The 16,825-nt window shown below is 37.5% G+C and overlaps 1 protein-coding gene across 3 annotated transcripts in view; it reads left to right on the forward strand.

Annotated features, from left to right (window-relative positions):
* csf1b (colony stimulating factor 1b (macrophage)) overlaps nt 1-16,825 on the forward strand; it is a 54,171-nt gene that overhangs the window by 24,099 nt on the left and 13,247 nt on the right. For 2 of the 3 annotated variants that reach the window (XM_057821497.1, XM_057821489.1), the window contains exons 3-6: nt 1,124-1,186; nt 4,356-4,526; nt 7,107-7,308; nt 7,390-7,526. In XM_057821497.1, the coding sequence (XP_057677480.1) occupies nt 1,124-1,186; nt 4,356-4,526; nt 7,107-7,308; nt 7,390-7,526 (573 nt within the window). The remainder of the gene's footprint in view (nt 1-1,123; nt 1,187-4,355; nt 4,527-7,106; nt 7,309-7,389; nt 7,527-16,825) is intronic. The other variant, XM_057821505.1, reaches the window with a different exon arrangement.

Raw genomic sequence — 16,825 nt, forward strand, 5'->3', positions numbered from 1 at the left:
TGGATGCAGCCAAATACAGGAACATTCTGGAAGAAAACCTGTTGGTATCTGCACAAGACCTGAGACTGGGACGGAGATTTATCTTCCAACAGGACAATGATCCAAAACATAAAGCCAAATCTACAATGGAATGGTTCAAAAATAAACGTATCCAGGTGTTAGAATGGCCAAGTCAAAGTCCAGACCTGAATCCAATTGAGAATCTGTGGAAAGAGCTGAAGACTGCTGTTCACAAACACTCTCCATCCAACCTCACTGAGCTCGAGCTGTTTTGCAAGGTAGAATGGGCAAGAATGTCAGTCTCTCGATGTGCAAAACTGATAGAAACATACCCCAAGCGACTTGCAGCTGTAGTTGGAGCAAAAGGTGGCGCTACAAAGTATTAACGCAAGGGGGCCGAATAATATTGCACGCCCCACTTTTCAGTTTTTTATTTGTTAAAAAAGTTTAAATTATCCAATAAATTTTGTTCCACTTCACGATTGTGTCCCACTTGTTGTTGATTCTTGACAAAAAATTAAAATTTTATATCTTTATGTTTGAAGCATGAAATGTGGCGAAAGGTTGCAAGGTTCAAGGGGGCCGAATACTTTTGCAAGGCACTGTATGAAGGAAATAAAACTATAAATCTCAAATGACATTATCTCCCGTTTTACTTGGTCGATTGTCTTCAAGTAAAAACGGGCGTGGACCTCAACTTCCACACTTTCAAATGAGACGAACCAGTGGCATGTGGGTGATTTAATTACAGTGTGACGAGGCTTCAAAGATGATATGCGTAAATGTGTTAACACCGACATATCGGATGTTAAAGGGTTAAAAAAGAAGAAATAATTGTGAGGTTTCTCCATTTATAGACAATGTCTACAGTTATTGTGGACTGATGAACAGGATTAATTGAGAGAATTACTGGCACCAGACATATTAGGAATGTTGCTGAAAAGGTTTGTAAAGAGGAATGGTCCCGAATGTATCTATTCTAATCTGCTACACAAAACAACAGAAAAGGTTTGGTTGAGGTTATTAGTGGTTGGTGGCCCTAGATACCTTAGATAGATGCTGATAGAACACTTTTTTCAAACAGCTGTAAAACCACGATTCTGTCTCCATGTCATCTCTACAGATGGATAACCAATTGAGAAGCGGGTGCTCAATAACCTACACATTCATCGAACAGAAATCTTTGGTAAGTTACGTTTTGATTTTGTGGCTTGGACTCCTAATGGTCTGGTTGAAAAAGGCACTGAGAATGCTTCATTTGGCCCTTATTCTGATTTTCATACAAATGACATGCATTTGAAAGTTTTCCGATATTATTGGACACCCATTAATACTGATCGGCAGAAGCATTAAAATAATATCAAAAATATTTGTATTGACTTTGCACCAGTATTCATGCATGCTAAATTGTAAGTTGATGTACAAGACTACAACCGTTGTGCATTGGTTGGTCACAGTTTAGCACATAAACAGTGCTCAGCGTGACCTCTAGATTAGTGCTGTGTCGTCCGCGAACGAACCGGCTCTTAGAGCCGGCTCTTTGAAGTGAACGGCGGGAGCCGGCTCCTAATAGGAGCCGACTTTTTTTTGTCCTGTTTTTTTCCCCCCTTCGGTTAAAGCCTCACGTGATTGGTCAAAATCTGTGGTAGAAGAGGGAGGGGAGGGTTACACACACACAATGCATTGAGGAGAAGGGGGAGGGGTTTTATATATATATATATATATATATATATATATATATATATATATATATATATATATATATATATATCGCATTGAAAAAAAATAACGCAATTTACCACTCACACTAAGTTTGGCCACAACTGCCTCCCGTAGTCCCACACGCTGATGTTTACATTCTCCGCGCGGCAATGCAGGACATAATGCAGCCAGCCACGATGAGTGAGGATAATGACCAAATTCCGTTTTAAAAAGCTGCCTAATGAAAACCTGGATTAAACCAAAGTTGTGTGCACATACTGCTGTGATGAACTGTCCTTCGATCGAAGCTCAACTAGTCTAAAGTACCACCTTCAGGCAAGGCACATCTTCGCTAGTTTTAGTAATGACACTAACACTGCAGGAACAAGCCGCAGTCATCAAGCTTCACTGGCAGAGTGCGGACTCAGACTTGCCAACAAAAAGAAACCAAGTAGGTTGACTACTGCTATCGCTACATGGGTAGCCAGAGACTGTAGAGTGTAGACCCAGTAACATAGTCGAAGACGAGGGCCTTGAAAATCTAATGACAACAAACAACAACAACCAATGACAAACCACTAGACAGGTACAAGGCAGTGCCAGCATGGACTCATGTCCACTACAGTGGTGGTCTGCGCACAATAGTGCCCACAGTAAGCTGGCCCACCTTGCAAAAAAATGTATCTGGTCACACCTGCCTCCTTGTGAGAGACTATTTTCTTTGACAGGGTACATTGTTCAAAAGAAAAGATCTGCTCTGTTATCTGAAAATGTCAACAAGATAGTTTGCCTGAGAAGTTGGTTAAAAAAAATAATAATAATAAGAGTATGGCTAACTTAAGCAGTGTTTCTAAACACCTTTACACACAGTTTAGTGTAATGTTTTTCAGTTAAGTGTGTGAAAATTGTTTTTTATTTATTTATTTATTTATTTTTTATCTCACACAGCTTTCAGGCCATATAGTGTAAAACTGAAAGTGCTGCATTTATTTATTTTCAAATGATGAATTTAACAGACAAGTTGTTTACACATTTTTTGAAATACTAGCTATTGTTACATTATTGTGCTTGTCCGCTTTTTAAATTGGGAGTCAATTTTGGGTAATATGCCAAACGGTACTTGAGCCACATTGTTAGTCTGAGGCACTTTAATCTGTTAAAACTCTGCTGTATAATACAGACAATTTATTTTATTTTTTTATTTTATACGAGCTGAGTTGTTAAATAAAATTTTAAAACTTTATTTGGTTAATTATTAATTCATTCACACATCATACATTTCATCTTAAAACAAATTTTAAGTCAATTATAGTATTTTGCTAGATTTTTTTTCCTGAAGAGCAACTTTATTCATCCCGAGGGAAATGTGATTAATCATGATTAATCACACAATTGACATATGATTAACTAGATTAAATTTTTTAATTGTTTGACAGCACTAATATATATATATATATATAAATATAGATACAGTATATAGATATATATGTATATGTGTATATATATATATATATATATATATATATATATATATATATATATATATATATATACACACACACACACACACACACACATATATATATATACTTAGATAATATATGGTTATGTTATGGTTTTTCTTAATGCCAATCTTCGCTAAAGACTAGCTAAAACTTTTACCCGGATGCTGCTTTTTTTCTTTTTGTTTTACAAATTTTAATTTATAATTTGTTGAGTGGTAATCAAAGCTTACTTATGTTGCTTTACTGTAAATAGTTAAAAGCTTATAAATATACACAATCAGAGATTGGAACTTTTTGTTGACCTTGTTTTGAGATGGGTCTTTGTTTTTGTACTTTATATTTTTTGTAGCACTCCATGTTGTACTCCATGCTGAGTATGTTCAGAAGAATATACATAAAGCCATATAAATAATACATATTTGATATACTGTATATTCGTTACATTAGTAATTTGTTTTACACATAATTTTACATTATATTTGGTAGTAAATTAATTTAAGCAATAGAAACACTGAGGAGCCATTTGTTAGCCAAAAGAGCCGGCCCTTGTTAGTGAGCCGCGTCCCAAAAAAAACGGCTCTCTACCAAGAGCCAGATTTCCCTTCACTACTCTGGATATGTCTAAATTAGGATGCTTGGGACTTTTTATCTGAAGGAAAGACACTTATCACTCATGGTGGTCAAGTAATATAAACAATAAATGAGTAATAATGAATTAGAGACTCCTCAAAAATAACAACTGCATTAGCAGAAAGATATAATCACTAAGAAAACTAATTAAGCGGATATTTGTGATTAAAAATCTGCACAGATGCCCTGTATAATGCATTTTTGGAATTTTCATTGCATTGGAAAGACCTATAAATGCCTACCTGTATTTGTAATTCTCTATCACCTCATCATTTTTAAAGCATCCTGTGGGGTATCACAATAAATTATTAACAATATGTTAAGTCCACGACCGCATACAGTATATCGGTATCAGTTTGATATTGATATCCGATTTGGTAGTTGGACAACATGTGGACATCAGTTATCTGTTAAAAAGTCATTATCGAATAACTGTAGTTTCAACCATCACTGTTTGATTATACCCATGCCTTATTATAACATTTTTATGACTGCACACTCTGATTTCCCAACATGCAGAGCAAGTGTTGCTTTGTGAAAGCTGCCTTACCCTGGATATTGGAGCTCCTCACCACCCACTTCAAATATAACAGGGGTTCAGTCAACTACACCTATGTTCAGTCTTTGAGGGCACTCATCCTCAACATCTACTCCCAGAAATGTGTTCCTCAGATCAACGAGGAGATTGAGGTGAGTGTTTTGTCACGCAGTCAGGCCTTTTTCTTTTCGTTTAAACCGAAAGGAGTTGATTTGCAGTGGTATCAAATTCATTTTTGATATGGTTAATTCTGGAGGACCATTATTTATGCCAACTAGCCCTGCTACGATTAACGAACTAATCGATTTTCAAATGAATGGACAACTATTGATAGTCAATTGTTAAACGCAGGGGGTCCGCAAGTCTAGTGTTCTGTCAAAATGTCCTACCTTTGCGAAACTTCCCACTGGGGGCTGATTTGAAAGTCTGTTCTGCCAATGTCATAACACCTAAATTTGCTCAGTTTCACAACAACATTAATTAGTTTTCTTTAAAATAAAGTACAACCAGTAACACTGAAACTCAATTATTCCAAACACAGCTTTAAATGACTATATCAAACGAGGGTGTTACACACACCCTACGTGTCTAATGTGGTCAGTAAATCAACACTATGCTTTAAAGTTACCACAAGAAAATGCATAATGCAGTGTTGCTTTTGGCAGCCCTTTTAATATTAGTCTTAATCTTAGTCTTTTGGACGATAATACTTATTTGTCGTAGTCATATTTTATTCATTTCAAAATGTGTTTGTCTTCTTTTTGTTAACGAAAACTCAGACTAATTTTGTTTCGTTTTAGTCGACGGTTACTCAATATTTTCATCTGTAAAATTTGAAAGTTTCACTCCAAAAATAAATAATAAAAAGTTTCCAACTATTTTGAATGAACATTGACATCCATATTGTAGCTTCTAAAATTCTATCCAGTGATATTGCACACTTAGCAGGAAATGTACATTATTTTTAAATTAATTATCCCCACCTGGATTACCGAAATGTATGTAAAAAGTTATCAGAGAGTTTAAGATGACGCTCGCCGTCAGCAAATATGCTAATGCTACACGTTACATTCAGTGAGTGATGATCAGTCAGCAAAGACCTTTAAAGGCTAAATAACACTGCATATTCTCCCTTGCCTCAAAACAAGTAATGGGGAGACCGGAGAGGCCACTAGAGTGTTTGAGTTGGGGGGGTCGCAGGACGTCACATGAGTGACACAACCAAACACTGCTACGATGCAGAATAACTACACAGAAAATGTCACATATTTTGAACATGTGACAGAAACTGTGGCGCATTTTCAACTCGTTCCCGTTTCGTCAGACGAAAACTTACATTTGCATCATTATTTTATCGTCTCCCAACATACGTTTTTATCTCGTTATCGTCTCGTCATCGTCATGAAAAAACTGCTCGTTGACTAAATATTTTTGTTAAAGTCATCGTTGACGAAAACAACACTGCTTAACAGTTATGAAAAGAAAACACACGCCAAAAGTGTTTTGATGCAATGAAAAGGTAAAATGAGACTCAATAAATACAAAAAATAGTGAGTACTCAGCATTTTTACCTGACCGTGTCAACGCTTTTCACCGAACATTTGAAAGGTAGGACAAAAAGTCAGATAATTCCCTGGTCCAGACTTGGTGACCCTTAGTTTAGAGACACTGCTGCCCTAAAAATTGTCCTAATGCTCTTTTTTTAACTGCTTAATGGCAAATGTTTTTTTATATACTGTATTTTATATATCTGTGTAATTTTTTAATAAACAAAAAGAAAAAAAACATTTAAAAAAAATAGAGTGTACCGTGTTTTTCGGACTATAAGTTGCACCTGAGTATAAGTCACACCAGCCCAAAAATGTGCAATTAAGAGGGAAAAAAAAAAACATATGAGTCACACCGGAGTATAAGTCGCACTTTGGGGGGAAAATTACTTGATAAAATCTAACACATAGAGTAGAGATGGGATCTTGAAAGGCAATTTAAAATAAAAATTCAATAGAGAACAGCATGCTGAATAAGTGTACCGTATGATAATGTTACATGACGCATGAACAATGAAATGCGAACATGGCCTGTATTTTAACGTAGCATAGCTATCAAAGGTTATTCCAATAACTATAGCATAAAGAATATGCTTACAAGTTTACCAAACCATCAGTGTCACTCCAAAACATCAAAAAAACATGTGAAATGAAATAATTTCACACATAAGTCATTCCAGAGTATAAGTCGCACCCCTAGCTAAACTATGAAAAAAACTGCGACTTCTAGTACGAAAAATACGGTACGTTTTTAAATTTGGAAAATACCGTAAATATTATTTTAACTTTTAAAAAATTTGTCACTTTAAAAAAATCTCTACATTTTCCTTAAACAAAACAGTAATTATTCTATTTATTTGTTGTTTGTTTTTTTTTTTAATTAAGAAAACAAGGTAAAACAGTAACAACAACAAAAACAACTATTTATTTTTTTTAAAAATCTAAAAACTAATAAAGAAAAATAAACAGTTAATATTCAATGATAGATTGAGGACTACAAACATTTTATCTGAATTTCGTTCTTGTGAAAAACCATAATTTATTTTCACGTGCCACACGAAATGATGTGGAAGGCCGGATCTGCCCCGGAGTGTGAGTCTGACATCTGTACACTAGAAAATTGACCTCAAAATGTCGACACGTAAACTGATAAAACCAACGCTCTGTTTTATGATCCTATTACAGGACAAGCCAGAGAGTTTTGAAGTGCTTTACAGGGGATCCCCTACAGAGGCGCTGCAGAGAGCTTCGGGAGTGCTGTCTGTATACTTGGAGCTGGTAAAGACAAGTGACGCACCATTGGACTGGAGTTGCCAGTATGAATACTCAAAGTTGTTTGGTTCAAGCACAGAGCAACCAAAAGCGTCCCCCACACAAGGCTGCACAGGTGGGACCATCAATCTTTTGAGGAGCTCTGTGATATTACTTGGATCCTCAGAGGTCACAGATTGTGTGTAATCTTCTACAGACAGTTATGTTACGAGGTCACAGAAAGCCTCTCAGAGGAGACCAATGAGAGACCTATACAAGCTTGGCTTCGTCATCGCCTCCATCTTCGGAGCACTACTGCTCCTATTTACTCTCTTCTGTCTAATCACACAAAAGGTACCAGTGCTTCTGTTTTGTTAATTCCCAAAACGTCTCCCTAAAAATATAGCACGTGCGCTCTGGCGTTTTGGCCGTGGTCTCTGCATGCAGCAATGCAGCAACTTTAAAATGGCATTCCATGTAAAAGACCTATTAGTGATGGTTCATTTAAGATGCCATGTGCTATACGCCAACAAATCTGTAGGTCTGAAATCGCTGAGGCTGAAATGATCCTTTAAAAAGCTTGACTATCTGAACTCACGGTTTTATCATACTTGTATACCTTGAACTAGATTAAAAATGTAGTGGAAGATGTGTAATCTTATACCGTATAAGGCAAAAGGCAGCTACGGTAATTTTGTGTTAAGTCAGGTCAAGTAGACCGGGCTACAAACAACACGTAAGGACATACACTATTCTACATTGTTTATGTCAAATTGTGCAGAAGACTGCCTTCGGGTAAAATAGTTGAACTTGTAAACATACAAAATGTTCTCTAGCATTTTACAGTCAAAGTGTTGGAGATTTCTGAGCAGTTCTGCTCAATTTGTCAAGTGAGATAAGCTCCCGCGATTGCTACGCTGCCTCCAGTGGAGAAATCAGCCGTCCGCATCTGTGTTCTGTATTTGCATGATACATATTTTAGAAAATAAGGGAGCAACAGGAAACAGCCAATGGTTTTGCTTTGATTCTTTAGTCAGCGCAAGGATCTAATAATTACAAAACGTACTGCTAATGCCTGTGGTATGCACTTGTAGAATCATACATAACACACACACTGCAAACACGTTGGCCACAGCTGCTGTGATGCTGTGGTCTTATGATATTATGACCCTGCAAAGTTATTCCATAGATTTCTTTCCAAAATCGTTGCTGTACTAGTATGTTTAAAGATGAAAGGCTATGATAACTGGATTGCAGAGATAAAACTGTTGCGATAAAACAGTGACAGTGATGGACAACTAGTATGTGGATGAACTTGAGAAAACTATCTGATAAAGTGATACCATTTGTTCTCTGTAGTCGTAGTCTATCTTTAAGTGGCTAACATTAGATTATGCTGGTCCAATACATTCAGCTAATATACCAGTATACTGTATTTGGTCAGAAAAAATATCCCTGTGCGGCAGATTGAAAGGAAAAATGTTGGTTATTTTCTTCTGGATTAGGTTGAGGGATGTGGGGAAATAAAATGGTTGCTAGATTCAGTAGCGTCCGTTTTTCAGATCTTAATAGTTATTTGGACTGTTGACAGATGAGAGGGCCATGTTTTCAGTGCTTTCATTGAAAATATAGAGACCATTTTTCATGACACACAAGTGTATCGTTTTAGTTGTTGGAGATCATTCAAGCTGTTAAAACACACTAACTCTTTGTCAAATAGAAGTCTTTTTGTTTCACTGGGGCTATTGATTTTTCACAATGTTGAACATTGGTGTATTCCAGCACATTTATTTAAAAAGAATAATCTGTATCTGGCTGGCTGGGTGGGAACCGTGGCCCTGGGTTGGCACCCACGTGATGTCTCTGCTCGTCTGTGTTGTTTTCGCGCACTTGGTTGGGCTCACCTGCGGCAGGATGTGATAGGGCGCGCTCGGGTGGGGGGTCCCGGTGCCGGGTGGGGCGGTGTAGGGTCACAAACGGGCTTACATTCACAAGGGATTCACACGATTACTGGGTTCAAGATCACAGAGCGGATTTGTGTACACTCTACCCCTTTCAACACTTAGCTTATAGACTCCCCCACCCCGGTCCCCCTCTTACCCTGGTCAACAGGCCCCCCACATGGTGTCAACCGGAAATACATCTAGCTGACGACAGCACCAACACATTAGTAGTTAGGGTAGACGTTCAATGTATTTCTTGTTGTTTGTGTTTATTTTCTTTCTTCTCTTGTGTTTCTTTTCTTCTGTTCCTCCATAACCCCTTCCTGTTCGCTGCTTTGTCATAATAAACGAGGTATGTTGAATGATCACAATGGGAGTATGCCATACTCTCAATGTGAAACATTAAAACTGTTCAGACCAACCGGGCCCTTAGACTTCCATTCTCCGTGTCAAACAGCTGAACAGGACAGGTTAAATAAATAAAAAGAAATAATAATCATAATCTGTATATCCACCATATTCAGAACACCTTTTATTTAAATGCTACCCTTTTCACATTTTTGTTCAAATTTAAAGCAGTTTATGAATAAACTGTAGCATAATGAAACTATAAATATACACTAATTTTAATGACAGAGACACTACCAACAATACTGTAAATGAGCTTGATGTAAAAGACAATTGCTCAAACTTTTGAACTATGCAAATCCCCTCTGATAAAGGAGAGAATAGTGTTTAAACAAAAAATGGCACAGCTTACAGGCAGAGCCACTTTACGACATAACAGATGCATGAGACAATGGATATTACTGACAAGAAAAAGCCGGTAGTCTAGAATATTTGCATTTGATTGGCTAAGATAGTACATTGATATGTCTGCCTGCATGAATGTCATCCATTTCCAGGAAATACTGGCTTTTCTTGATGTTTTTCTGCCCTATTTCACACCAGAAAACTATCTGTGGGATTTTTTTTTTTGTCTCAGTTCCGCTGGGATGCACATGATACAGTACATGTCTGTCCCTTGAAGATGTGAAAATCAATCACAGAGTCACTGATAATGTACTTATGCGCTGGCCCGTCTTTGGCGCAGGCAATTCCCGCTCAGTATTGGCGATATTGTGATATCTCGTTTGAACATTAGGGCTGTCAAACGATTAAAATTTTTAATCGAGTTAATTACAGCTTAAAAATTAATTAATCGCAATTCAAACCATCTATAAAATATGCCATATTTTTCTGTAAATTATTGTTGGAATGGAAAGATAAGACACAAGACGGATATATACATACAACATACGGTACATAAGTGCTGTATTTGTTTATTATAACAATAAATCCACAAATGGCATTATTAACATTCTTTCTGTTTAAGTGATCCATGGATAGTAAGACTTGTAGTTCATAAAAGATAAATGTTATAGTTACAAGTTATAGTAATTTAATATTTAAACCCCTCTTCATATTTTCGTTTTGATAAAATTTGTACAATTTTCAATTAAACGTAGAGTTAATATAATAATAAGAAGAATAAAAATAACAATAATAAGAATTGAGTTACCAAACTCTGAGTAATGCCAGTTCACTTTGCATTGTTGTTTAGCTGTGTGAGAATAGGGCCTCATTACTACAGACTGAAGTGCTATTCTTTTTGTGAACATTATTTTTTTTGAGAGATAGCAATATTATTTTTGTTGTACTTTCACTAAATGATACTTCTGTTTGTTGTGAAGGAGTTGCAGAAGCTTATGCCAATAAACGGCGCAGGCCAGAGAACGCCTGTGTCCACTCGCCTTTATAACAGATATATCTCTGTGCATATCTTACCCAAAATACAACAAGAGACACATAATTGCCACTAAAAGAAAGCAAACTTACCGAAATATGTGTGGAGCACAAAGCAACAGCATAAACGTCTCACAACTACTAATTCTCGCACTATTAGAAGGAATAACATTAGTATGGAACGGCGCTGCGCTGCCCCCAAGCGGCCGGTAGCATTCTCTTCACTCTTAATGTCCATAAATGGCGTCATTAAAGTCTGTTTGAGGCAATGCGAGAGCGGCTCATTCAGTGCATGCGTTATTCATTCATTCATTTTCCATGCTGCTTGTCCTCACGAGGGTCGTTAATTGCGTCAAATATTTTAATGTGATTGATTTTAAAAATTAATTAACACCCGTTAACACGATTATTTTGACAGCCCTAAAATATATATATATATATATACATACACATATATAGCCATCATGCATATATATACATGTATATACTGTATGTATGGCGGAAAACACAGACAAGACTGAAAAAGCAGTTTCTGCTCTTGCACTCCTCTTTAAAAGAAACTGCTGTATTTTAAGCCAAAACAACTGTTGTGTTTGATAGAACAATATGTCTATATGCTGCCATTGCAGATTCATGCCGCATGAAGCCCGCGAACTATTTTTAATTTGTCCGTTTTACCCTGAAAACCCCTGTTTACAGACATCGCGCAACCGCTTTAGTTTCAACCCAGCCATAAAACGAAGGTAATTAATTATATTTATTATTTAAAACGTCTGTCGTTTTAGCTTAGAATCATTCATTGATGTCTCATATTTTGGTTTTAAAAAAAAAAACACTTTAAAAAATTATTCACTCACATATTTTCTCGTTAAAGTCATGGTGTCTGTAATTCTGTTCTCGCATGCTCTCACCTCCAGATAGGGTTTTGCTGTTTAAAAAATATTTTTTTAAAAAAATGCCCTCCTGCTTAAAAATTTTCTTCCCCCAGAAAATTGAGATTTTAAGCTTTCCAATGATGGTCTCAGGGGGGAACTTCAAGTCACCTGAGTGTTTTCCACCATATATATATGGCGAGACCCCCAATTTAGCCGACTTTCAAAATTGTCCGATATGCATGTTTGATACATCATTGGAAAGCTTAAAATCTCAATTTTCTTTCTAAACAGCAAAACCCACCTGGAGGTGACAGGTGAGAGCAAAAGAGGAGTGCAAGAGCAGAAACTGCTTTTTCAGTGTTATATATCCTTATATATTAGTTTTTTACAATGTGGTTTAGGCATATTCTAGAGCACGTTAATATTAATGCTGCTTTTTGTGTTTAAAATGGCTTTTCAAAAAAAAAAGATGAAAATTATTGATCCATGTATTGTATCCAGATCGGCACGGTCGCAGAGTGGTTAGCACGTCCGCCTCACAGTTCTGAGCTCAAGGGTTCTGGCTTCCTGTGTGGAGTTTGCTTGTTCTCCCCGTGCCTGCATGGGTTTTCTCGGGGTACTCCGGTTTGACCCCCACATTCCAAAAACATTCATTGTAGATTAATTGAACACTCTAACTCGTCCCTAGGTATGAGTGTGCGCGCGAATGGTTGTCCGTCTCTTTGTGCCCTGCAATTGGCAGGCAACTGATTCTGGGTGTCCTCCGCATACTGCCCATAGTTAGCTGGGATTGGTTCCAGCACCCTCGTGAGGATAAACGGCTTGAAAAAGGAATGAATGTGTTGTATCATTACTTGAACACAGTATGATTAAATACAAATTGTTACAAAGCACACAGTATGATTAAATACAAATTGTTACAAATGTTACTGGTTCATCTCTGCTTGACAGTGTCGAGCAAAGATGTTTTACCGCCACATTCAGGATAATCTGGATATTGCCTTGTTGACCAAAACGAACACTGAACAAAGCTGGCAGCAACACTTGGCCCACGTGGCCCCTTCTTGGCCCCTGCTTCAGAAAAATCCTTGAACCGCCACACTCTATGTTCTTTGTGACTGACAGACTGACGACTAGTTCACAATTTAGTCCACCTTTTGTTTAAAGTCAGCTTTGAGAAGATCCAGCAGCCCATGACCCTGATGGGATAAGCAGTGTTGAATAGGATGGATGGAAAATCAATCGTACAGGCTTGAACATAGTGCTCACTTGGAATGTTGTAAAAGTCCCCCAAGTGCTCCAACAATCACATCAAGGTCAGATCTTCAACTTCAGTAGTTCTTTCAGCCCCGCGCTCAAACATATGGTCAGGATTCACAGGTGAGCTATGATGTGCTGGCCTGTCAAAATTGCCATTAACTTCAAAGGAGAACTAAACCTTTCATTTTTCCTTTTTGGGACAGCGATGTCTAAACTGCAGCAGTTCAAATTTTGTGTCTAAATTGTGTTTAACAGCGAACATGTGTAGCTTTTTCTACTGGTTTGTGTATGGTTTTCTTCATAAATAATGCTTTTAAGTAGACAGCACAGATGACTATTAATCAGATTCATGTTACTTCGTATTACAGTAGAGCAAGACAGAAATGAGCTCAAGATTCATAGCCAGGAAATATATCAAAATGCAGAAACTGTGTGCTGGCAAAATACATCTACAAAGTATTGTTCATGAGAGGCAGAATATTCAGTTATTCAGTGTTGCTAATTTTATGTTAATGCTTAAGGTCCTGAGCCTTTTTTGTAGTTTTTAGTAAATACTTTTTATTTTATAAAGATGTTTAACATGCCCTGGGTATCTTGCTTGGTGTATTTTCTTCATCACGTCGTCTATGAACTGTTATTATTACACTATGACTAGGGATGGGAATTGATAGGATTTTTACGATTCCGATTCCATTATCGATATTGCTTAATGATTCGATTCTTTATCGATTCTCTTATCGATTCTAATTTGGGGAAAAAGAAGAACAAACATTTTGATTGGCATCGAGTTTGTTTAATCAGAAGTCACAACCTTACAAACTCACAATGAGATCAAAAGAGGCCCAAAGCCTCAATGTTAACTGTGGCAATAAGTGGCAAATACACAAGAATTTTACTGAAACATTTATCTAATAGAAATAAAAAATATTGGTATATATTGGCAGATAGGTTGTTGTTCTGCCTTTGGCGATATGTGTTAAAGCAGAGGTCCCCAAACTTTTTCCTGTGAGGGCCACATAACTTTTCCCTTCTCTGATGAGGGGCCGGGGTCAGTTTGTAACAGAAAAAGTGTGACGATTGCAGAAGTGCATAAATGTAAAAAATTATTGTTTTTCAGAAAGCCACAATCAAATAACCCTTTCTGGATTCTTCACGGAATGAAAGTAAATAAAATAAAAATAATAATATTATAATAATAATAATAATTAATAATAAAAACACTATTAATTAAATAGATAATAACCAAATAACCCTCTCTGAATTCTTCAAGGAAAAGGCCAGGAAATAAATAACACGATTGAGAAAAAAAAATTTCAAAATGGCTGGACCAAATGTGGAGGCGGGCCGTATTTGGGCCGCAGGCCGCAGTTTGGGGACTCCTGGGTTAACGTGTATTATTTACCATTACATTGAAATGCATGCCTTTTAGTTTTTGTGGCGCTTACACGCTCAAGTGGGGGCGCCCTTGCGTTTCCTCACGCGAAGAAGAACACGCTCACGTGAAGAAGAACGCGCTTACACCCGAAGAAGAAATGCCGCATCCAAGTGAGTGAGCGAGTTAGTGAGAGAGGGAAACACTTCTACGAGCCTACGTTCTTTGTTAATGTTAATATCTACAGAGGCAACGCCTGTATGTATCATCTTTTGTGTTGTTGTTGTTGTTGCGTTTCCACTCGCGATCGGACACTTAAATGCAGTTGCGTAGTGGTTTGAACGATGTGCTAATGCTAGCGAATGAATGCTAACCATTTGTTATTACTGTTATTAGCAGCTAATCATCGCCGATTTACGTTGATGCAAACCTGTTTGTTATTGGGGACGAAATTGATTTGTTTCATTTCTATTCTTAGTTTCACTCTTCAAGTGATGGTTGAATAAAGTCAGCAAATTGTACCAACGTCTTCTGCATCGTCATTTGGGAGTTTAGCTAGCTGTATAGCCAGGACTGAGCCTTAGCCTGTCTGTGAGGACAGCGCAGTCGTATTCTCTCCCGATGCAGTTATCTCCACCTTGCAATGACTGCAAGTCGCTTTGTTGTAATTTTTCCTCGTGAAGTGAATACACACTTTCGAGCGTTTGAACCTACGTGCTGTCATTGTTATGTTTATTGCTGCAATGCTCATGCTTACCCATCGTAACCTTTCATTTTCACTCTCTTTCCTGGTGAAGTGTAGTCAAACTTTGAGCGAGTGGTTCTTGGCGCCATGCTAGTTTGATGCAACTGGACAACAACACACGTCACGACGCAATACGCGTCTTTAGGAATTGTTAAAGGGATCGTTAAGGCTTTTTCATTGTGATGTCGAGGCCTCGAAACACTCGGAACCGGTTCCGAATTGGAATCGGATTTCGATTACCATCCTTAACTATGACCAGTTAAATTACCATATTAGGCTAAACCAGACATGTCCAGAGTGCGGCCCGGGGCCAAATGCGGCCCGTGGTCATATTTCATCCAGCCCCCAGCCTCTGTCATAAAATGTGTAACGTTTGGCACGCACACAGACTTAATAAATTGGACAGCAGTACTGCTACCAGCATATGAAGTAGCTTACACACTAAATGCTGCTCCTCCTCCTCATTTACCTACTAAAAGGCAGCAGCACTCTAAGCAACATTACCCCATGTGACCCATTACTTCCATTTTCTACAATGGCAACAATCAACAACAACAAAAAGTTGACTGCGACGGCCAGCGCTTCAAGGATAGGTAGAAATTGGACTATTTCTTCACTAAAATATGCAACAACTGTGTCTGCCTCATTTGCAAAGAGACAGTCGCTGTTTTCAAATAGTTAAATGTGAGGCGATATTAGCAAACAAGACACGCTGACATGTACGACAAGATTACAGGGAAGATACGCAGCGAGAAATAGAAGCAACTTGAAGTTATTTTAATTTCACAGCAGCAGTACCGGTATTTCCCAAGCCCGAGAGTCGAAAGAGAACGCCACACAGGCTAGTTGCGAGGTTGTTGAAATTATTGATTTAAAAAAATATTAAAGCAAATTTGACAAACAGAATGGCTTGCTAAAATTTGCTTAAATATATTGTTCCTAGTAACGGACATCAGCCAAGGTCAGCCCCCCACATTTTTACCACACCAAATCTGGCCCCCTTTGCAAAAAGTTTGGACACCCCTGGGCTAAACAATACACAAAATCATCAAATTATGACTGGAAAAATATACCGAAATAAGTGTCTAGTCCCAAGAGCACCCTCTAGTGCACACTAATGTACAGATAAACACATTTTCTACCATCAAATTTAGACGATCATATACCGTATTAGCCCAAATATAAGACGGCCCTGATTATAAGACGACCCCCTCTTTTTCATGACTCAAGTTTGAAAAAAGACTTTTTAAACACCAAATTATTTTTCATACAGAAAATAATTACAGTACACCTGAAACAAATGATTATAACAATATATTTGAGAGAAAAAGCATGTTATTTCGCCTCATTCAAATCTTAAAATTTGAACATTTAAGTATGTACGCTAAAGTGCAATCACATTCGTAAATGAATGGCTTCTGGTTTTTGAAATGTAAATAAACCTATCTATTGTGATAAAACAACAAAATTGCAATAACTGCATTAACCATCAAAGTGAAGTCTAACTGTAACTGTAGTCTTGGGGGAAAAAATCTGAATAAGGAAAAATATTGCAATAAAATAATGCAACTGGTTAAACTTCAGAGTAGCTGAGATCTGTCATGACAGAAAATCGCTTCAATGATATCTGGCACCATCTAGCGTCGCGAATGGGGAGAGTAGCTGAGAGCTGT

The sequence above is a fragment of the Corythoichthys intestinalis genome, chromosome 2 (genome assembly GCF_030265065.1).
Source record: "Corythoichthys intestinalis isolate RoL2023-P3 chromosome 2, ASM3026506v1, whole genome shotgun sequence".
NCBI classification, from domain to species: Eukaryota; Metazoa; Chordata; class Actinopteri; order Syngnathiformes; family Syngnathidae; genus Corythoichthys; species Corythoichthys intestinalis.